This window comes from Trachypithecus francoisi, unplaced genomic scaffold (genome assembly GCF_009764315.1).
Source record: "Trachypithecus francoisi isolate TF-2019V2 unplaced genomic scaffold, Tfra_2.0 Contig01585, whole genome shotgun sequence".
Taxonomy (NCBI): Eukaryota; Metazoa; Chordata; class Mammalia; order Primates; family Cercopithecidae; genus Trachypithecus; species Trachypithecus francoisi.
In genome coordinates, this window is record NW_022681444.1 from 2,815,677 (window position 1) to 2,839,024 (window position 23,348).

Genomic DNA, 23,348 nt, shown 5'->3' on the forward strand with positions numbered 1-23,348 from the left:
GTTTCATCATGTTAACCAGGCTGGTCTTGAACTCCTGACCTCAGGCGATCCACCTGCCTTGGCCTCCCAAAGTGCTGGGATTACACGCGTGAGTCTCCGCGCCTGGCTATGATCTGACTTTTTAATTCACTATGCTATGTAGAGAACAGACTTTAGAAGTACAATAAAAGAAGCAGTGAGATCACTTAGAACGTGGTGATTACACACCTCGTAGTGAGAACTGATCTAATTAGCAATGGGGGGACAGCGGGAATTAGTAGTCAGATTTTAGATATATTTTCAAGATAGAATCAACAGGATATTTTGATTGTGATTAGAAAGAGCACAGTCAAGGATAACTCTGGGGTTAACAAATAGACATTGTATTTGAGGATATACACAGGGTTTACAGCAGCTGTCTCTGAGCTGTGGCCTTAGGAGTGAGCTTTTTTTTCTTTTTGCTTATCTGTATTTACCAATTTTTCTACTGAACCTATAATACTTCTGTAGTAAAAAGATAGAGATTATTTGAAAATTAGAGTTAAAAGTGCTATCAAATGTAACCTAATTTTTTTTTCTTTCTTTTCTTTTTCTTTTTTTTTTTTTTGAGACTGATTCTCGCTCTGTCACCAGGCTGGAGTGCAGTGGTGCAATCTCAGCTCACTGCAACCTCTGCCTCCCGGGTTCAAGCAATCCCCCTGCCTCAGCCTTCTGAGTAGCTTGGACTACAGGCGCGTGCCACCATGCCCGGCTAATTTTTTGTATTTTAGTAGAGACGGGGGTTTCACCATGTTGGCCAGGATGGTCTCGATTTCTTGACCTTGTGATCCGCCCGCCTCGGCCTCCCAGAGTGCTGGGATTGTAGGAGTGAGCCACCGTGTCTACCCAAGTGTAACTTAATTCTTAAAGTGTTCTCCTATCCCTTTTGATTTTAGAAAAGAGTTTCAGTGACATACATAAACTTTAAATATTTATCTTTTTACTCTCAGTGATCAGTCTTTGAGCCTTTCCCACACTGAAGATGGTGAAGCTAGATATTCATACTCTGGCTCATCACCTGAAGCAGGAACGCTTATATGTAAACTCTGAGAAACAGCTCATTCAGAGGCTCAATGCAGATGTACTTAAGACAGCTGAAAAGCTGTATCGTACAGCATGGATTGCGAAGCAACAGAGAATCAATTTGGATCGCCTTATCATAACCAGGTAAAGAAATGATTTTCAGGTTTTAAATTTTATGAACCACTATGATTCTGTAAATAAATTAGTAACTGTAAATAAATGAATCCATTTCCAACAAAGTATATTATTTAAGATGATTTTACATCAATGTTAAGGTGAGTCTTTGCTTATAATACAGTTTATTTTGATTATTAAATAACTTAGGCACTGTTATAGAAAATTATAACTTAAGCATTGACATTTTATATCATACCAATTGGTTTTGTGTCTTTGTCTGTATAAAATGTTATTGTTGGCTGGGCGTGGTGGCTCACACCTGTAATCCCAGCACTTTGGGAGGCCGAGGCGGGTGGATCATGAGGTCAGGAGTTCAAGACCAGCCTGGCCAAAATGGTGAAACCCCATCTTTACTAAAAATAAAAAAATTATCTGGGCGTTATGGTAGGTGCCTATAATCCCAGCTACTTGGGAGGCTGAGGCAGAGAACTGATTGAACCTGGGAGGTGGAGGTTGCAGTGAGCTGAGATCTTGCCACTGCACTGAAACCTGGGCGACAGAGCGAGACTCTGTCTCAAAAGAAAAAAAAATGTTGTTGTAGAGAGGAAATTACCTGTTCTGCTTTTCTCCTAATATTTAATATATAGGTTTCCAGCTGGGCACAGTGGCTCATGCCTGTAATCCTAGCACTTTGGGAGGCCAAGACAGGTGGATCATGAGATCAGGATTTCGAAACCAGACTGACCAAGATGATGAAACCCCATCTGTACTAAAAATACAAAAATTAGCTGGGCATGGTGGCATATGTCTGTAATCCCAGCTACTCGGGAGGCTGAGGCAGGAGAATGGCTTGAACCCGGGAGGTGGAGATTTCAGTGAACCAAAATTGCACCCCTACACTCTAGCCTGGGCGACTGAGTGAGACTCTGTCTCCAAAAAAAAAAAAAAATTCTCTATCTATCTATCTATGTTTCCATGTTTCGATATTGTATAACTATTTTTCAGGTTTAGAAACCACATATTTTATTGTCTTAATATCTACAAAGAACAGTTTTTATTTTATTTTATTATTATTATTATTTTTTGAGTTGGAGTCTTGCTCTGTTGCCCAGGCTGAAGTGCAGTGGCACAATTTCAGCTCACTGCAGCCTCTGCCTCCCGGGTTCAAGAGATTCTCCTGCCTCAGCCTCCTGTGTAACTGGGACTACAGATGCGTGCCACCATGCCTGGCTAATTTTTGTATTTTTAGTAAAGACGGGGTTTCATCATGTTGGTCAGGCTGGTCTCAAACTCCTGACCTCATGATCTGCCCCCTTGACCTCCGAAAGTGCTGGGATTGTAGGTATGAGCCACCCCACTTGGCCAAGAACAGTTTTTAACTCTAAGAATATCAGTGCTGTTGAGAATATAAGCCAGACGCAAAAGAATATGTACTGTATGATTCTATTTGTATGAAGTTCAAAAAGAGGCAGGACTGATCTTTGATGACTGAAATCAGAGTAATAGTTACTTGTTGGACTTGAGAGGGTGGTATTGACTGGGAAAGGGCATGTGAAAGCATTCTTGGGTGTTTAAAATGTTCCATGTCTTAATCTGAGTGGTGATTACTGGGTGCATATATGTATAAAAATTGTTCGAGCTGAACATTTGACACTTGTGCACTTTACTGTATTTTACCTCAATAAAAATGAGTTAAAAAAGAACAGTGCTATTGTGGGCATTGTGTTTTTCCCCCACATCTTTTAGGCTTATATTATTTGGATTTGTTTCCAGAAGCAAAAAGCCTGGTTAAAGGATGTGATTCTGCAGGTCATTACATACTGGCATGTTGCTGTTGAGGATGGTTGAGCAATAGGCTGATATGGACTTCATTTTTATTATTTTTTAGTACTTGAATATTTGTAAACTTTCTTATGTCCATAAATAAACATAAGCAGTTTAACTGTAGCTGATACATATTTTTTTCAGACAGGATCTGGCTCTGTCTCCCAGGCTGGAATGCAGTAGTGTGATCTTGGGTCACCGCTGTCATAAGCCCCTGAGCTCAAGCGATTCGCCCACCTCAGCCTCCTGAGTGCTGGGACTACAGGCACATGCCACCACATCTAGCTAATTTTCTTTTTTTTTTTTTTTGAGATGGAGTCTTGCTCTGTTGCCCAGGCTAAAGTGCAGTGGCCGGATCTCAGCTCACTGCAAGCTCCGCCTCCCAGGTTTACACCATTCTCCTGCCTCAGCCTCCCAAGTAGCTGGGACTACAGGCACTCGTCACCTCACCCGGCTAGTTTTTTGTATTTTTTAGTAGAGACGGGGTTTCACCGTATTAGTCAAGATGGTCTTGATCTCCTGACCTCATGATCTGCCCGTCTCAGCCTCCCAAAGTGCTGGGATTACAGGCTTGAGCCACCGCGCCCGGCTTTTCATTTTTTTTTTTTTTTTGTAGAGATGGAGTTTCACCATGTTTTCCAGGCTGGCCTTGAACTCCTGGGCTCAAGTGATCCTCCTACCTTAGCCTCCCAAAGTGCTGGGATTACAGGTGTGAGCCACTGTGCCCATCCTGCAGCTAATTTTAATTTAGTTCTTAAGAGGGCTGGACAGTTTTTAGGATCTACAAACTGATAATTTTCTTTCTTTCTTTCTTTTTTTTTTTTCCAGACAGAGTCTTGCTCTGTTGGCCAGGCTGGAGTGCAGTGGCACGATCTCGGCTCACCGCATCCTCTAGCTTCTGAGTTCAAGCGATTCTCCTGCCTCAGCCTTCCAAGTAGCTGGGATTATAGGTGCCTGCCACCATGCCTGCCTAATTTTTGTATTTTTTGAAGAGATGGGAGTTTCGCCATGTTGACCAGGCTGGTCTCAACCTCCTGGCCTCAAATGATTTGCCTGCCTCAGCCTCCCAAAGTGCTGGCATTACGGGTGTGAGCCACTGCACCCAGCCCCAATACTTTTCATTGATTCTGATTTGATATGAGGAAATTGTCCTTTGTACTTTTTAGTTTTGTCTTCCTTTACTCATTGAGTTGCTGTTGGTCTAAAAAATTTTAGCAATTCAGAGTGATCTTATTGTTGGGACTATAATCAACTCATATACCTATGTTTGGATATAGCATATGTGTTATTATTAATACTATTATTTTGCTTGTTTGCTCATTTTTTTTTAGTGCTGAAGCTTCCCCGGCTGAATGTTGCCAACATGCCAAAATTTTGGAAGATACACAATTTGTTGATGGGTATAAGCAATTGGGATTTCAGGAGACTGCTTATGGAGAATTCTTGAGTCGACTGAGGGAAAATCCTCGTCTTATTGCCTCCTCTTTGGTTGCTGGAGAGAAACTTAATCAGGAGAACACACAAAGTGTTATTTACACAGTTTTTACGTCCCTGTATGGCAATTGCATCATGCAAGAAGATGAAAGCTACCTCCTTCAGGTTTTGCGATACTTGATTGAATTTGAACTTAAAGAAAGTGACAACCCTAGGCGACTTTTGAGGAGAGGAACTTGTGCCTTCAGCATCTTATTTAAACTTTTTTCTGAAGGACTGTTTTCTGCCAAACTTTTCCTCACAGCCACTTTACATGAGCCAATTATGCAACTCCTTGTTGAAGATGAAGATCACCTGGAAACAGATCCAAACAAGCTAATTGAGAGGTTCTCCCCATCTCAGCAGGAAAAACTCTTTGGAGAGAAGGGCTCAGACAGATTCAGGCAAAAAGTTCAAGAAATGGTGGAGTCCAATGAAGCCAAACTAGTGGCTTTGGTGAACAAATTTATTGGTTATCTCAAACAGAACACATATTGTTTTCCACATAGTTTAAGGTGGATCGTGTCTCAGATGTACAAAACCCTCTCCTGTGTAGACAGGCTGGAAGTGGGGGAGGTCCGGGCAATGTGTACTGATCTCCTGTTGGCCTGCTTCATTTGTCCTGCAGTTGTCAATCCAGAACAGTATGGAATAATTTCTGATGCTCCTATTAATGAGGTAGCACGATTTAATCTGATGCAGGTATGCTTTTGCTATTATTATTAATGTGACATTTAGTTTAAAATCAGTTGATTGGGCTGTGGGGTGGGAACAAATAATATGACGACAATATTTGTATATTCTTATGACATTTTCTCAACCAGTTCTAAGTATTTGCATCTTATTAAATAAAAGCAGTAATACTGGGATTTAAAACTATGGTGGTCACAAAACATTTTGTCTTTGTCTGTTTTTTGAGGTGGAGTCTTATTCTGTCACCCAGGCTGTAGTGCAGTGGTGCATTCTCAGCTCACTGCAACTTCTGCTTCCTGGGTTCAAGCAATTCTCCTGCCTCAGCCTCCTGAGTAGCTGGGATTACAGGCATGTACCACCACGTCTGGCTAATTTTTGTATTTTTGGTAGAGACGGGGTTTCACCATGTTGGTCAGGCTGGTCTCGAACTCCTGACCTTGTGATCTGCCCGCCTCGGCCTCCCAAAGTCCTGGGATTACAGGCATGAGCCACTGCACCTGGCTGTGTTTGTTTTTAAATGGAATCCTCGCACACTTGAATGTAGAGTTGATTAGATTTTTCTAGAACAAGTCCACCATCCCTTTTCTATAATTTCAGAACCCAAAATGAACAAAAACTGAATGTCTTCTATACCTTATTTGGTAGCAAAACCTGTGCTGAAGTAACATGAGACTATTCACAAATTTTTTTTTTTTTTTCATTTTTCTTTTTTGAGATGAAGTTTCACTCTTGTTGCCAAGGCTGGAGTGCAATGGTGCGATCTTGGCTCACTGCTACCTCCGCCTCCTGGGTTCAAGCGATTCTCCTGCCTCAGCTTCCTGAGTAGCTAAGATTACAGGGGGAACGCCACCATGCCCAGCTATATTTATAATTGTTATTCCATTTAGTGCTAGTGAATACTCATATTTTGTTGCAGAAATGTTGATTCATTTGATTACAAAATGCCATCTGTATATTGAACATGTTGTATATATACACCACATTACCTTTCTAAAATCTCTGAATTCTGAAATCTGAAACTCTTTTAAGAGTTTCAGAAAGAGGATTTTTGGATGTATATTAGCATTTTTTTGCAATCATCTGAATGACTGAAGTCATGTTATTATTTCTTCATGGACTCTTTTCATCACACCTTATTCCTCAGATATACTGTGAAGAACTGGTGTTTATTTAGAATAGACTATTTTTGGGTGATTTTTATTTTTTATTTTATTATTATTATTATTTGGAGACGGAGTCTCGCTCTGTTGCCCAGGCTGGAGTGCAGTGGCGTGATCTCGGCTCACTGCAACCTCTGCCTCCTGGCTTCAGGTGATTCTCCTGCCTCAGCCTCCCGAAAGGCTGGGATTATAGGTGCGTGCCACCATGCCCGGCAAATTTTTTGTATTTTTAGTAGAGACGGGGTTTTACCGTGTTAGCACCAGGATGGTCTCGATCTCCTGACCTCGTGATCTGCCTGCCTCAGCCTCCCAAAGTGCTGGGATTACAGGCATGAGCCACTACGCCCAGCCGTTTTATTATTTTTTTTAGACGGAGTTTTGCTCTGTTGCTCATGTTGTAGTGCAGTGGCACAATCTCGTCTCACTGCAACCTCCGCCTCCGGGATTCAAGTGATTCTCCTGCCTCAGCCTCCCTAGTGCCTGGGATTACAGACATGTGCCACCATACCTGGCTAATTTTGTATTTTCAGTAGAGACGGGGTTTCACCATGTTGGTCAGGCTGGTCTTGAACTCCTGACCTCAGATGATCTACCTGCCTTGGCCTCCAGAAGTGCTGGGATTACAGGTGTGAGCCACCACACCCGGCCTTGGGTGATTTTTAAAAAATGATTAGCTCAGACTTGGTGCAGTGGCTCTCACCTGTAATCTCAGCACTTTGGGAGGCCAAGGTGGGCAGATCATTTGAGGTCAGGATTTTGAGACCAGCCTGGGCAACACAGTGAGACCCCCCACCACCCCATATCTATTAAAAAAAAAAAAAAAAATTAGCCCGCTGTGGTGGCTCATGCCTGTAATCCCAGCACTTTGGGAGGCCCAGGCGGGCGGATCACCTGAAGTCCGGAGTTCGAGACCAACCTGACCAACATGGAGAAACCCCGTCTCCACTAAAAATACAAACTTAGCTGGTGTGGTGTCGCATGCCTGTAATTGCAGTTACTTGGGAGGCTGAGGCAGGAGAATTGCTTGAACCTGGGAGACGGAGGTTGCGGTGAGGCGAGATTGCGCCATTGCACTCCAGCCTGGGCAACAAGAGTGAAACTCCATCTCAAAAAATAAATTAATTAATTAAAAAAATAAAAAATCAGAAAAAAGGGATTAGCTCTTTTTTATGATCAGTTATATCACCTTGGGGTGTTTAACAATTCACTATATAGAAATGCCTGAAATAAAGTTAACTTTTTTTTAACTTTCATAAATTAAAAAAAATTATAATATGGAGCTCTTCACAAATTTATGTGTCATCCTTGCACAGGTGCCATGGTAATCTCTGTGGAGTTCCAATTTTAATATGTGCTTCTGAAGTAAGCACAAAATTTTTGACTCCTCATCCATGAAACAGTAGGGGTTTTTTTTGTTTTTTTTTGGGGCAGAGTCTCACTCTGTCACCCAGGCTGGAGTGCAGTGGTGCCATCTTAGCTCACTGTAGCCTTTGAACGCCTGGGCTCAAGTGACCCTCCGGCCTCACCCTCCTGAGTAGCTGGGACTGCACGTGTGTACCAGCACACCTGGCTCATTTAAAAAATGTTTTTATAGAGACAGGGTCTTGCTTTCTTGTCCAGGCTGATCTTGAACTCCTGGCCTCAGGTAATCCTCCTACCTTGGCCTCTCAAAGTGCTGGGATTATAGGCGTAAGCCACTGTGCCTGGCCCATGAAACACTTAAATTTATTCTTATGGTAGATAATGTATTTGTAGTTGTTTTTTTTTTTTTGTCATTCCAGTAGAGATTGAATCACATATTTTCAGAATCAGTAAAAAGGGGGGCTTGTCCCAGATATTAAGAAGAGGATGCTGTAATAACTTTCATTAGCCTTTAAAAAGAGTACAGTAACAACTTTTGCCAGTAGGGTACTTGTTCTATGAATTAGTATTTACTTATCAAACCAGCTTATGTTAGATAGGAATCATTCGCTTTTACATCTAGGAAAAAAATTCTACCTTGAGTGCTTTGTGAACTCTATAGGGTAATGTTCTTAATATTAACTTAAGGTAATTTAATGAATGAGTCAGCTTTTACAAATTAATTTTTTTTTTCTTTTTTTTTTTGAGACGGAGTCTCGCTCTGTCACCCAGCCTGGAGTGCAGTGGCCGGATCTCAGCTCACTGCAAGCTCCGCCTCTTGGGTTTACGCCATTCTCCTGCCTCAGCCTCCCGAGCGGCTGGGACTACAGGCGCCCGCTACCTCGCCCGGCTAGTTTTTTGTATTTTTTAGTAGAGACGGGGTTTCAGCGGCTTAGCCAGGATGGTCTTGATCTCCTGACCTCGTGATCCACCCATCTCAGCCTCCCAAAGTGCTGGGAGTACAGGCTTGAGCCACCGCGCCCGGCCTTACAAATTAATTTAAAAAGCTCTAAACACATGAAAAGTACAATGTCAGAAACAAATGTATTGTGTTTTTTTCCCCCTAATGTTGATATCTTATGTGTTAAAGAGAAATTAAAGCAAAAATTTATACTTTCTCTAACTCTTAATCTAAAAATAGCAAAAGCCAACATAAGGTACACATCTTTTGGGGGATACTATTTCATATGCCTGGTCAGGTAGTATGAATAGTGTTATGAAACAGATATTGAGAATTGAATAGATGTGCTTGCTTTCACAGAGAGGTATTTATGAGTATCTGTCTGTAGCTTATGTCTCCCTACCGCTGCTTTGGGTTGCAGGTAGGCCGCCTTTTGCAGCAGTTAGCAATGACTGGCTCTGAAGAAGGAGATCCCCGAACAAAGAGCAGCCTTGGAAAATTTGACAAAGTAAGAATAAATATGATTTATAGAAAATGCTGAAGTATTAGTGAGCCTAACTGTTCTCTTTATTAAATCTTGTCCATAGGTGATGTCTGAATTAAATGTTCTTTTAATTAGCTACAGTATTGGATCAGCAGCATTTAAAGATGATTAACTCCCACAGACGTATTGAGGAGATGCCATCATAAAGAGAATCAAAGAGCTATTAAGATTATTTTATTTTAAAAAGTTTTTTTTTTTTTTTGAGATGGAGTCTTGCTCTGTTGCCCAGGCTGGAGTGTGGTGGCGTGATCTTGGCTCACTGCACCCTCTGCCTCCAGGTTCAAGCAACTCTCTGCCTCACCCTCCCCAGTAGCTGGGACTATAGGCACATGCCACCATGCCTGGCTCATTTTTGTATTTTTAGTAGAGACTGGGTTTCACCGTCTTGGCCAGGCTGGTGTTGAACTCCTGGCCTTGTGATCTACCCAACTCGGCCTCCCAAAGTGCTGGGATTACAGGCGTGAGCTACCACACCTGGCCAACTTTTAAATTTTTGAGTCGGTGTCTCACTCTGTTGCCCAGGCTGGAGTGCAGTGGTGTGATCATGGCTCAAACTCCTGGGCTCAAGCAGTCCTTCCACCTCAGCCTCCCAAGTACCTGGGCTATAGGGGCATACTACCATGCCCGGCTGTTTTTATTGTTACAGAGATGAGGTGTTGCTATGTTGCCTAGACTGATCTTGACTCCTGGCCTCAAGCGATCCTCCTGCCTCAGCATTCCAGCTTGCTCGGATTATAGATGTCAGCCACCATGCCTGGTCGATAATTGTTTAATTTTTTTTTTTTTTGAGACGGAGTCTCGCACTGCCGCCCAGGCTGGAGTGCAATGGCCGGATCTCAGCTCACTGCAAGCCCCGCCTCCTGGGTTTACGCCATTCTCCTGCCTCAGCCTCCCGAGTAGCTGGGACTACAGGCGCCCGCCACGTCGCCCGGCTAGTTTTTTTGTATTTTTTTTAGTAGAGACGGGGTTTCACCGTGTTAGCCAGGATGGTCTCGATCTCCTGACCTCGTGATCCGCCCATCTCGGCCTCCCAAAGTGCTGGGATTACAGGCTTGAGCCACCGTGCCCGGCCAATAATTGTTTAATTTTAAGTGTAGTTTATAAGTTAACATCCATGACATTGTTCAATTAATTTAGTTAAATAAAGTTTTAATCAGTCTTACTTTGATTAAGCTATACATTCAACCTATGAAAATTCAAGGATATTTGAGTAAAATTTCCCTTCCCCCTCTCATCTCTAGTCTTCATTCCCCACCCCCAACAAAAGATTTTTTTTGAGACTGAGTTTCCCTCTTGTCACAGAGGTTTGCTGTTGTCACCCAGGCTGGAGTGCAATGGCGAGATCTCGGCTCACTGTTAACTCCGCCTCCCAGGTTCAAGCAATTCTCCTGCCTCAGCCTCCTAGTACCTGGAATTATAGGTGTGAGCCACCATGCCTGGCCCCCGAAAGATTCTTGATGTTATCAGGTTGTGTATCCTTCTAGAGGTCAATATGTTTACAAGCAAATTCCTACATACACTATATACTTCCAACCACTTCTTCCCCTTTCAGAAATAGTAGCACAATGTATATACTGTTCTGTGTTGTGTTATGTTTGCCTCCAACATCTTATTGTTATTTTCTTGTTTTTTGAGACAGGGTCTCACTTTGTCACCCAGTGATGCCATCTCAGCTCACTGCAGTGTTGACCTCCTTGGCGCAAGCAATCCTCCCCCCTCAGCTTCCCAAGTAGCTGGGACTACAGGTGCAAGCCACCACGCCTGATAATTTTGGTATTTTTTGTAGAGACAGGTTTTGCCCTGTTGCCCAAGTGGTTTCGAACTTCTGAGCTCAAGCAACCCACCCACCTTGGCTGACCAAAGTGCTGGGATTGCAGGCATACACCACTACACCCAGCCCCAAGATTTTAGACTATATCATTACAAAAAGAGTTTAATGTTTTAGGTTGGGTGCAGTGGCTCATGCTCGTAATCCTAGTGCTGGGCGCACTTTGGGAAGCTGAGGTGGGTGGATCGCTTGAGCTCACAAGTTTGAGACCAGTCTGGGCAACATGGTGAAACCCCATCTGTACAAAAAAATACAAAAGTTAGGCAAGGCGGGGTGGCTCACACTTGTATTTCTAGCACTTTGGGAGGCTGAGGCGGGTGGATCACCTGAGGTCAGGAGTTCCAGACCAGCCCATGCAACATGGCAAAACCCCATCTCTACTAAAAATACAAAAGTTAGCCGGGCATGGTCATGGCGCCTGTAATCCCAGCTACTCTGGAAGCTGAGGCAGGAAAATTACAGTGGGGGAGGAGGTGCGCAGAGGTTGCAGTGAGCCAAGATGGTGCTATTTCACTCCAGCCTGGGCAAAAGAGTGAAACTTCGTCTCCAAAAAAAAAAAATTATTTAACATCTTAAAAAAATACGATTTTTAAGATGTTAAAATTTTTTCATGCTTGTCCACCTTAATCAGAAATTTCTTTCCAGTATTTTAAAGGGAATGTTTCACTGTTGTTTCCCTGTTTTAACAGAGCTGTGTTGCCGCGTTCCTTGATGTTGTGATTGGGGGCCGTGCAGTGGAGACCCCTCCATTGTCTTCCGTTAATCTTCTGGAAGGATTGAGCAGAACTGTGGTTTATATAACCTATAGTCAGCTTATTACTCTGGTAATGGCTTCATTGTTTAATAGAATTTTCTCAAAGGTCTTTTAGCTAAGCGTGAGCAGAGACATACATGAGTACATTGTGTGGGAAATACATATTGTATTTGAAAAAGTGATTTCACTAGCTAATGTTCTTTGCTTTTGCCAGGTGAATTTTATGAAGAGTGTGATGTCTGGAGATCAACTGAGAGAAGATAGAATGGCTCTTGACAATTTATTGGCAAACCTACCCCCGGCCAAGCCAGGAAAAAGCAGCAGTTTAGAAATGACTCCCTACAATACGCCTCAGCTGTCTCCGGCAACCACTCCAGCAAATAAAAAGAATCGATTACCTATAGGTAAACAGACTTTCTCATATCGGAGCTTTCTCTTAAGTTTAATATTTCGTTAGCCTTTGTTACTGCTCAGTGTTTTGGAATATGTGTTTAAGTACTTGGGAAGGTCTTTCTCTTCATGTTTACTGATGGTATTTCAGTTTTTAGAAATCGTATCAGATTAGTTAAGGTTTATCAGTAGGCTTTAGCTTTGTCTACCTACTTTTCTATCCACAGTATACTTTGTTCAAATTTTATTGTCTTTTCTTGAAAAAATTTTGGAAATGTTATAAGTAGTCATTTTTAAAACTATGTAGCCCTCAGTAGTTTTAAGAGGGTGGCACGTGCCTTATGGTCCCAGCTACTTGGGAGGCTGAGATGGGGAGATTGCTTGAGCCTGGGAGGTCAAGGCTGCAGTGAACCATGATCGTGCCACTGCACTTCAGCCTCGGTGACAGAGTGAGACCCTATCTCAAAAAAAAAAAAAAAAAAGGTAGCCCCCTTATTTCTACGAAGTTCTAAATAATGTAATAATATTATTTTAGAAGTTCCCGTCAATAAAGTGGAAAATAATAGTATTTTTCTATTATTATTTTCATTAATAATCACTGTTTTATCAACTGAGCTAAGATATCTTAATGTTATAAAATAAAGCAAAAGTTTCATTTTATTTTTTCAAGTTTGTTTATTTAAGAATTCTATTTAATTAAGACTTATTGCTTGGTTAATATTTGTTATCTATCTGTCTACAAAAAAATTAATTGAGCATATACCATGTTCCATACTCTGGGTAGGCACTTTACAAATGTTGTTTCATTTAATCCCCACAAAAGTCCTGTGAGAGTGGATGTGTCTTGCACATGAGGCACTGTGATAGACACTGGATACAAAGACCATTAGGACCTGCCCTAACTGTCAAGTAGGCTATTGATAGTTTAGTTAGGGAGAACAAGAAGAGACTAGTACCCTTCAGCGTACTACGCATTCTGAGGAGATAAGTATGAGGGTTATGGGGACACCTAACTTAGCCAAAATGGTGATGGTATCAGGAGAAGATCTTGGAGCAGGTGAAGCCTGTTTGCGCTTTGTGATAAATGGAAGTTAGGCAAAGTAAACAAGATGGGGAAAAAGTGTTTAAGCCAAGGGAACAGGATTATTTTAGTGCCTGCCTAATTATAATGAGGAACTCAGCAACACTTAGTGAACATACCCAATATGTCAGTTTTGAAAATAAAAAATAGAAAAAGGGATTTTGCACTTAATGGTTTTTTTTGAAATGGAGTCTCATTCTTGTTGCCCAGGCTGGAGTGCAGTGCCACAATCTCGGCTCACTGCAACCTCTACCTCCCGGGTTCAAGCGTTTCTTCTGCCTCAGCCTCCCTAGTAGCTGGGATTATAGATGCCCACCACCATACCCGGCTAATTTTTATATTTTTAGTAGAGACGGGGTTTTGCCATGTTGGCCAGGCTCGTCTCGAACTCCTTACCTCAGGTGATCCACCCGCCTTGGCCTCCCAAAGTGCTGGGATTACAGGTGTGAGCCACCATGCCCCGGCATTGAATGGTTTTTTTATGGGCTATTTGCACTCTGTTCACATGATGAAGTAAATGATTTTTAGTAAATCAGAGATTTTTTTTCCATTGTTCACTGCTATACATTAGTTTTTTCATTTCCCATTGTCTAAAAGTGTCATTAAATATGAGTATGATGGAAAGTGAATTTCTTTTTTTTTTTTTTTTTGAGACGGAGTCTCGCTCTGTCACCCAGGCTGGAGTGCAGTGGCCAGATCTCAGCTCACTGCAAGCTCCGCCTCCCGGGCTCACGCCATTCTCCTGCCTCAGCCTCCCGAGTAGCTGGGACTACAGGCGCCTGTCACCTCGCCCGGCTAGTTTTTTGTAGTTTTTAGTAGAGACAGGGTTTCACTGTGTTAGCCAGGATGGTCTTGATCTCCTGACCTCGTGATCCGCCCGTCTCGGCCTCCCAAAGTGCTGGGATTACAGGCTTGAGCCACCGCGCCCGGCCGGAAAGTGAATTTCAAATGTATACCCAGTATTATTTTCTGTAGTCTTGTTACCTGGCTCTTGCATTTATTTCGTATCTTAAAAAATTTGTCCATTGTTCAGAGGGTTGATTTTCTTTCTATTTAATGCTTTCGCAACCCAGGACAACAGTTAGCAGCCATCACTGCCTGGGTTTCCTCAGCTACCAATATTACCGCTCATATTACACTAGTAACCCCGTTTGGTGGGTAATAGGCTGTTCTTCCTCTTCTTTTATAATTTTATTTAAAAAATAGTTTATAAAAGTATGCTCCATGTGCATGTTGCTTTTACTTTATGTAAATTGCTACATAAATTTTGATTGCTTGCATTTTTATAAATTATAGTTGCAGAGTTTGTTACGATTCGTAGATCTGTTTATGAACTTGAATTTCAATTTGCAATTCAATAGAAGATAGGGTAAGCAAATAAAGGTGTGAGTAGGCCTGTTTTAGACCTGGAAATTGATGTGTGCTCTGTGATTAATGAACATTAATCAGCATTGTAAAGAAAGATGATTGTTTGTATTTCTGCTTCTGTCTTCAAGTAGGTCAGCTTTCATACAATGTGAAGGTGACTTTCGCTGCTACTATAGTTGTTTTTGCTTTATGTCTTTATTTTTCATTATTTTGTACTAAAACATAATTTCTATTTAGTATTCTGGTTGTACTGAATTTTATTGCCCTCTGAAAGAAAATAGAAACTTTTTTTTTCCTTGATTTTTTTTTTTTTTTTTTTTTGAGATGGAGTCTAGCTCTTGTTGCCCAGGCTGGAGTGCAATAGCACAGTCTCGGCTCACCACAACCTCTGCCTCCCAGGTTCAAGCCGTTCTCCTGCCTCAGCCTCCTGAGTAGATGGGATCACAGGCGTGTGACACCTCGCCCAGCCAATTTTGTATTTTTAGTAGAGGTGGGGTTTCTCCATGTTGGTCAGGCTGGACTTGAACTCCCGGCCTCAGGTGATTTACCTGCCTCAGCCTCCCAAAATATTGAGATTACAGGCATGAGCCACTGCGCCCAGCCTTTTTTTTTTTTTTGAAACGGAATTTCACTCTTATTGTGCAGGCCAGAGTGCAACGGTGTGATCTAGGCTCACTGCAACCTCCACCTCCCGGGTTCAAGTGATTCTCCTGCCTCAGCCTCCCAAGTAGTTGGGATTACTTACAGGTGCCCACCACCATGCTCAGCTAACTTTTTGTATTTTTAGTAGAGACAGGGTTTCACCATGTTGGCCAGGCTGGTCTCGAACTCCTGACCTCAGGTGATCCGCCTGCCCCAGCCTCCCAGAGTGCTAGGATTACAGGCGTGAGCCACTACACCCAGCAGTTATTTTAGAAAAATGTATTTTTTGTTTGCTTATACGCAGGGGAAAGAAACAAAAATAATTGAAGCCTTTATTAATTTATACTGTTTCCAAAGCAGAAAGGACCTTTTATGCAAACATAAAGAAATTTTCTCTCTTGTATCTTTGAAAAGACATTAATACATTTCGGGGGGGAAAAGTACATTTAAAAACTGATTCTGGGCTGGACACGGTGGCTCATGCCTATAATCCCAGCACTTGGGGAAGGCGAGGTGGTGGATCACCTGAGATCAGGAGTTTGAGACCAGCCTGACCAACATGGCAAAACCCCATCTCTACTAAAAGTACAAAATTCACTGAGTGTGGTGGTGGCTGCCTGTAATCCCAGCTACTCAGGAGGCTGAGGCAGGAGAATTGCTTGAACCCAGCAGGTGGTGATTGTAGTGAGCCGAGATTGCGCCACTGCACTCTAGCTTGGGCAGCAAGAGTGAAACTCTGTCTCAAAAAAACAAACACTGATTCTGGTTTTGTTAACAGTTGCCTAACTAAAGTATCTTATTTATGTGGCTATTAGGTTTTCATATGAAATTTTCTTTTTTCTTTTCTTTTTCTTTTTTTTTGAGATGGAGTCTCGCTCTGACACCCAGGCCGGAGTGCAGTGGTACAGACTTGGCTCACTGCAGTGTCCGCCTGCCTCGTTCAACTGATTCTCCTGTCTCAGCCCCCTGAGTAGCTGGGATTACAGGTGCACGTCACCATGCCTGGCTAATTTTTTGTATTTTAGTAGAGACAGAGTTTTACCATGTTGCCCTGGCCGATCTCGAACTCCTGAACTCAGGCAATCCACCCGCCTCAGCCTCCCAAAGTGCTAGGATTACAGGTGTAATCCCTCATATGAAATTTTCTGATGCTTGTAAGTTCAGTTACCAGTATGGGAGACCTGTAGCAGTTACATCGTTTTATAGGAAAATTAGTTAAGGCATCTTAAAAAGATAAGAAATAAGGTAATGCTTTTTTGTCACTCCAAGTCTTAAATTGATTGGGACATGTTTGCTGTTCTGCAGATGTGATCATATATGTGGCACTTACTGTAACGTGGACTTGGATCACTGTTCTTGATTATCAGTTTTGAAGGAGAATCTTTATTAGTCAGTAGAGTAACTGGGAGGATTTAGTTTTTTGTTTTGTTTTGTTTTTTCTTATTTATATTTTTACCACTCTTGTGCATGTGCAAATGTTCTGCACTAATAGAAAATATATTTTCGTTTTTAGCATACCATTTTCTTCATTTGTCTATTTCTCTAAATTATTTTATTTGAAATTTTTTATTAGCAACTCGGAGCAGAAGCCGCACCAATATGCTAATGGACCTACATATGGACCATGAAGGATCATCTCAAGAAACCATCCAGGAGGTGCAACCAGAAGAGGTGTTGGTCATTTCCTTAGGGACAGGTCCCCAGCTTACTCCAGGGATGATGTCAGAAAATGAGGTATGAAGGTACTTGGTCAGTTGCTTCTGTAAATCAGTATTCATGTCTTAGTCCATACAGGCTGCTGTAGCAAAACACCAGAGGTTGGGTGGCTTATAAACAACAGAAATTTATTTCTCATATTTGTAGAGGCCAGGAAGTCTTATAGTCAAGGCAGATTCAGTGTCTCATGAGGATCTGTTTACTGGTTCATAGATAATGTATTCTTGCTGTGTCTTTGGGCTTATTTTATTTTTTGAGATGGAGTGTTGCTCTTGTTGCCCAGGCTAGAGTGCAATAGCACGATCTCGGCTCACTGCAACCTCCGCATCCCAGGTTCAAGCGATTCTCCTGCCTCAGCCTCCTGAGTAGCTGGGGTTACAGGCATGTGCCACCATGCCCAACTAATTTTATATTTTTAGTAGAAGTGGGGTTTCTACATGTTGGTCAGGCTGGTCTCAAACTCCCGAACTGAGGTGATCCACCTGCCTTTGCCTCCCAAAGTGCTGAGATTGCAGGTGTGAGCCACCGCACCTGGCTGGTTGGGCCTATTTTATAAGGGCACTTATTCCATTTGTGAGGGCCTTGCCTTCACGACCTAATCACCTGTCTAAAGGCCCCATATCCAAATATCATCACCTTGGGGGTTAGAATTTCAACATACAGATTTTGGGGGAGCACAGACATTTAGATCTGAGAAGTGAATTTTTTTTTTCTTTTTTTTTTTTTTGAGACAGAGTCTCTCTGTGTCACCCAGGCTGGAGTGCAGTGGCGTAATCTCGGCTCATTGCAAGCTCCACCTCCCGGGTTCACACCATTCTTCTGCCTCAGCCTCCCAAGTAGCTAGGATTACAGGCGCCCACCACCATGCTCAGCTAATTTTTTGTATTTTTAGTAGAGATGCAGTTTCACCGTGTTAGCCAGGATGATCTCGATCTCCTGACCTCATGATCCACCAGCCTCAGCCTCACAAAGTGCTGGGATTACAGGCGTGAGCCACCATGCCCGGCCATTTTTTTCTTTGTTTTTGAGATAGAGTCTCACTCTGTTGCCCAGGCTGGAGTGCAGTGGTGCGATCTCAGCTCACCATAACCTCTGCCTCCTGGGTTCAAGCAATTCTCCTGCGTCAGCCTCACAAGTTGCTGGGCTTACAGGTGTGCGCCACCACGCCCAGCTAACTTTGTATTTTTAGTAGAGATGGGGTTTTGCCATGTTGGCCAGACTGGTCTCGAACTTCTGACCTCAGGTGATCCACCCACCTTGGCCTCCCAAAGTACTTGGATTACAGGTGTGAATCACCGCACCCAGCCAATGAATTTAATGTTTAAGTCTTTGTTATCTTCAGTGGTCCCACCATGACACACCATCACATGCTAAGCTCCCTGTGAACAGTTGTGAGGCCCTTCACGTTAATACATCTGTAGCACTGAAGTTGGTGAATAGGTCCAAGCAAAAGGAATTTTCCAGGCAGTAGCAGAGGAGAGATGAAGCCAGGAGATTGTGGTATGGAAATTAAAGAGACTTTTCCAGTGACTTGTAGGAAATGTTTTGTATTTGTTTTCTTTCTAGTAGTATACTAGTAGTATTCCTGCATTATAGAGCCAAAAATATATTGAAATGTATCTTGAGATACATGTTGTATTCTTTGGCTGGTCAGGAAAAAATGGAAGAGATAATGGAAAGCTAAGAAAATAAATTTTTTTAGGAAATGGAGTTCGAGGTTTGGGAATCATTTTTAATATATTTGTAACAAAAAACTTGGCTTAAAGGTGAATGAAAAGAAGGCCAGGTGCAGTGGCTCATGCACTTTGGGAGGCCCAAAGCACTTTGGGAGGCCGAGGTGGTTGGATCCCCCGAGGTCAGGAGTTCGAGACCAGCCTGACCAACATAGTAAAACCCCATCTTTACTAATAATAAAAATTAGCTGGGTGTGGTGGTGCATGCCTGTAATCGCAGTTATTTGGGAGGCTGAGACAGGAGAATCGCTTGAACCCGGGAGGTGGAGGTTGCAGTGAGCCGAGATCGCCCCATTGCACGCCAGCCTGGGCAACAAGAGTGAAACTCTGTCTCAAAAAAAAAAAAAAAAAACCAGAAAAAAACAAAAAGAAAAGAAGAAATCTTGACTCCCTAAAGTAGCAGCTTTTTTTTTTTTTTTTTTTTTTTTTTTTTTTTTTTTTTTTTTGAGACGGAGTCTCATTCTGTCATCCAGGCTGGAGTGCAGTGGCACGATCTTGGCTCACTGCAAGCTCTGCCTCCCAGGTTCACGCCATTCTCCTGCCTCAGCCTCCCGAGTAGCTGGGACTACAGGTGCCTGCCATCACGCCTGGCTAATTTTTTGTATTGTTAGTAGAGACGGGGTTTCACTGTATTAGCCAGGATAGTCTTGATCTCCTGACCTTATGATCTGCCCGTCTCGGCCTCCCAAAGTTCTGGGATTACAGGCATGAGCCACCGCGCCCTGCCAGTAGCAGCTTCTTATATTCAACAGTGATTGCTTGTTATTTAAGAAAATGGTCTAGGAAGAAGGGGCCAGTTTTAGTGATTGATAAAGTGATGGTGGTTGGTAAAGTGTGTTTGGGACTATGACATCCTCCGTAGGGAAGACCAACAATCTCCAAAACTCCATCCCTCCATACACACACATAAGCTGTCAAAAACTGTCAGAATCAACTTATTTGGAACTCTGGAATCTAATAAAAAAACTTTTAACAACAAAGGAATGCTTAGTGAAAAAAAAAACTGCTGAATTTTGTTAAGAGAGCTCTGTGATCCTACCCTGTTACCATCTTCAACCCCCAGCCCAGTGGCTGCTTTGAAGACAGCTTACTGTGCAGTGTGCTGGTACTTGAGGGAGGAATGTGGACCTTATTCTGAACGCAGGGTTGTGTATTTTGATCTGTCTGGTAGATCCTGAAAGATCATCTCAAGGGCTTGGTTTTGTTTTGCCTGCCTCTGATCTTTCCCAGGGCTGAGGCAGCTACACAGGTGGCATTTGTCAAAAGTATTGAAAAGCAGATATATTAGTTGCTTCTGCTTGCATTAACGGATAGCAATCAGGGCAAGCCGCATACAGATCCAAATGCTTATGAAGAAAGAGGCTTGGGAAGGAGACACTAGGGGGCACGAAGGCTTTGAAAAGCTCCCACACGTTCTGGGGAATCTAGAAGGTTGTACACATGCTCAGGGCTGGTCATGTGCTCAGGAGAGACCTTAGAAGAGCCAGGCTCTCACTGCTGGCTAACCTTCAGGCTGAACCCAAGCAGGAAGTGAAGGCTAAGGTACAGTTGCAAACTGCTTGGCTAAGTGTTGAAGTACCCCAACACAGAGCCAAATTTCAGAGACTTGGAAATGTTTTGTTTTGTTTTATTCCAGGTGTTAAATCTGCCACATCACATGCTCACCACTAAGCTAACAGAACAGACACTTCAGAGGCCACATGTGACAGAAAATTTAGAGAGGTCATTAAATAAACAGTAACTACAACAAGCAGCAACAACCAAGGGGTGTAATCTGATTTCCAGAACTGCCACTTTATAACATTTATTTATTTTTTTATTTTAATTTTTTAATTATACTTTAAGTTCTGGGATACATGTGCAGAACGTGCAGGTTTGTTACATAGGTATACATGTGCCGTGGTGGTTTGCTACACCCATCAACCTGTCATCTACATTAGGCATTTCTCCTAGTGATGTGCCTCCCCAACCCTCCACCCCCGCGACAGGCTCCAGTGTGTGATGTTCCCCTCCCTGTGTCCATGTGTTCTCATTGTTCAACTCCCACTTATGAGGGAGAACGTGCAGTGTTTGGTTTTCTGTTCCTGCATTAATTTGCTGAGAATGATGGTTTCTAGCTTCATCAGGGTCCCTGCAAAGGACATGAACTAATCCTTTTTTATGGCTGCATAGTATTCCATGGTGTATATGTGCGACATTTTCATTATCCAGTCTGTCATTGATGGGCATTTGGGTTGGTTCCAAGTCTTTGCTATTGTGAATAGTGCTGCAGTAAACGTATGTGTGCATGTGTCTTTATAGGAGAATGATTTATAATTCTTTGGGTATATATCCAGTAATGGGATTGCTGGATCAAATCTGGTTCTAGTTCCTTGAGGAATTGCCGCACTGTCTTCCACAATAGTTGAACTAATTTACACTCCCACCAACAGTGTAAAAGTGTTCTCCACATTCTCTCCAGCATCTGTTGTTTCCTGACTTTTTAATGCTCACTTTATAATATTTAAAACGTCTGCTTTTCAGCAAAACTTATGAAGCATATAAAGAAACAAAAAATATGGCCCTTTCACCGGAAAAAAGTTAATAGAAAATGTCCTTGATAGGCTGGGCGCAGTGGCTCATGGCCGTAATCCCAGCACTTCAGGAGGCGAAATTGGGCGGATCACGTGGTCAGGAGTTCGAGACCAGCCTGACCAACATGGTGAAACCCCGTCTCGACTAAAAATACAAAAATTAGACAGGCGTGGTGGCGTGCACCTGTAATATAAGCTACTCAGGAGGCTAGGGCAGGAGAATCACTTGAACCTGGGAGGCAGAGGTTGCAGTGAGCCAAGATTGCACCACTGCACTCTGCACTCTAGCTTGGGCAATAGAGCGAGACTCCATCTGAAAAAAAAAAAAAAAAGAAAAAGAAAATGTCCTTGATGGCTGGGTAGTGGCTCACTCCTGTAATCCCAGCACTTTGGGAGGCTGAGGTGAGCGGATCACCTGAAGTTGGGAGTTTGAGACCAGTCTGACCATCATGGAGAAACCCTATGTCTACTAAAAATACAGAATTAGCTGGGCCTGGTGGCACATGCCTGTAATCCCAGTTATTCGGGAGGCTGAGGCAGGAGAATCACTTGTACCTGGGTTGCTGAGGTTGTAGTGAGTTGAGATTGCACCATTCTACTCCAGCCTGGGCAACCAGAGTGAAACTCGTCCTGGAAGGAAGGAAGAAAGGGAGGGAGGGAGAGAGGAAGGAAGGAAAATGGCCTTGATGAAGCACAGACATTGGGCTTACTCAAGACTTTAAATCAGTTTTTTAAAAATATACTCAGAAAGAGCTGTGGAAACCACGGACAAAGAACTAAAGAAAACCAAGAGAACAAGGTCTCACCAAAATAGAAGATATCAATAAAGAGGTAGAAATTACAGAAGGAACCATATAGAAATTCTGGAGTTGAAAATTATAATAACTGTAATGAAAAATACACTAGAGGGGTTCAACAGCAAATTTGTACAGGCAGATATATCAGTGAACTTGAAGATGGATCACTTGAGATTATCTAGTCTGAGGAGCAGAAAGATTACAAAAGATGAAGACGTTATATGTTGATAAATGGTCATTAAGAAGATACACCCAGCACTTTGGGAGGCCACTCTCACTGCAACCTCCACCTCATCTGTTCAAGTGATTCTCCTGCCTCAGGTTCCCTAGTAGCCGGGACCACAGGTATGCACCACCATGCCCAGCTAATTTTTGTATTTTTAGTAGAGACAGGCTTTCACTATATATGTTGGCCGAGTTGGTCTCAAACTCCTGACCTCAGGTGATCTGCCCACCTCAGCCTCCCAAAGTGCTGGGATTAGAGGTGTGAGCCACTGTGCCCAGCTAAAGTTTTTTTAGCACTCAGATTCTGTGGTTTTAGTTTAGCCTAGAGTTTGCAGATGCTCTGATTTAGAAGCATGAAATTCGATTTTTGTATTTTATACTCCAGTGTGACTGACTTTGTACAGTGGCTTTCTGCATGGCATCTCAAAATTGCTTGCCTTTGGATATGATTTGGAAAAATATCTTCATTATCCCTTTTCTGTTAGTTCACATGAATCTTCAGGCCTTGAGATGATTTTTCTCCTGACGTTTTAGTTTCACATTACTCACTATGGTGAATAGTCTAAAGTTCTTTTTTTTTTTTTTTGAGACGGAGTCTCGCTCTGTTGCCCGGGCTGGAGTGCAGTGGCCGGATCTCAGCTCACTGCAAGCTCCGCCTCCCGGGTTCATGCCATTCTCTTGCCTCAGCCTCCCGAGTAGCTGGGACTACAGGCGCCTGCCACCTCGCCCGGCTAGTTTTTTGTATTTTTTAGTAGAGACGGGGTTTCACCATGTTAGCCAGGATGGTCTCGATCTCCTGACCTCGTGCTCCGCCCATCTCGGCCTCCCAAAGTGCTGGGATTACAGGCTTGAGCCACCGCACCCGGCCTAGTCTTAAGTTCTTAATCTTAAAAATAAAAAATTTAAAATATTTGTGTTGGCCAGTTACGGTGGCTCATGCCTGTAATCCCAGTGCTTTGGGAGGCTGAGGTGAAAGGATTGCTTGAAACCAGGAGTTCGAGACCAGCCTGGGCAACATAGTAAGACCTTGTCTCTACAAAAATAAAAAAATTACCAGGGATGTTGACTCACACCTGTAATCCCAGTG

At 42.8% G+C, this 23,348-nt stretch overlaps 1 protein-coding gene and 1 pseudogene across 12 annotated transcripts in view; one reads left to right on the top strand and one right to left on the bottom strand.

The window, feature by feature from the left end:
* The window catches only part of GAPVD1 (GTPase activating protein and VPS9 domains 1), a 113,236-nt gene that overhangs the window by 39,661 nt on the left and 50,227 nt on the right, over positions 1 to 23,348 (top strand). For 10 of the 12 annotated variants that reach the window (XM_033191127.1, XM_033191045.1, XM_033191052.1 and 7 more), the window contains 6 exons: positions 969 to 1,185; positions 4,314 to 5,157; positions 9,032 to 9,118; positions 11,672 to 11,806; positions 11,951 to 12,140; positions 16,791 to 16,951. In XM_033191127.1, coding sequence (XP_033047018.1) covers positions 1,001 to 1,185; positions 4,314 to 5,157; positions 9,032 to 9,118; positions 11,672 to 11,806; positions 11,951 to 12,140; positions 16,791 to 16,951 — 1,602 coding nt within the window. In that variant the 5' untranslated portion in view covers positions 969 to 1,000. Of the gene's footprint in view, positions 1 to 624; positions 627 to 968; positions 1,186 to 4,313; positions 5,158 to 9,031; positions 9,119 to 11,671; positions 11,807 to 11,950; positions 12,141 to 16,790; positions 16,952 to 23,348 lie in introns of all 12 variants that reach the window. The other 2 variants (XM_033191071.1, XM_033191118.1) reach the window with 2 other exon arrangements.
* Positions 7,577 to 7,676, bottom strand: LOC117074055 (annotated as a pseudogene).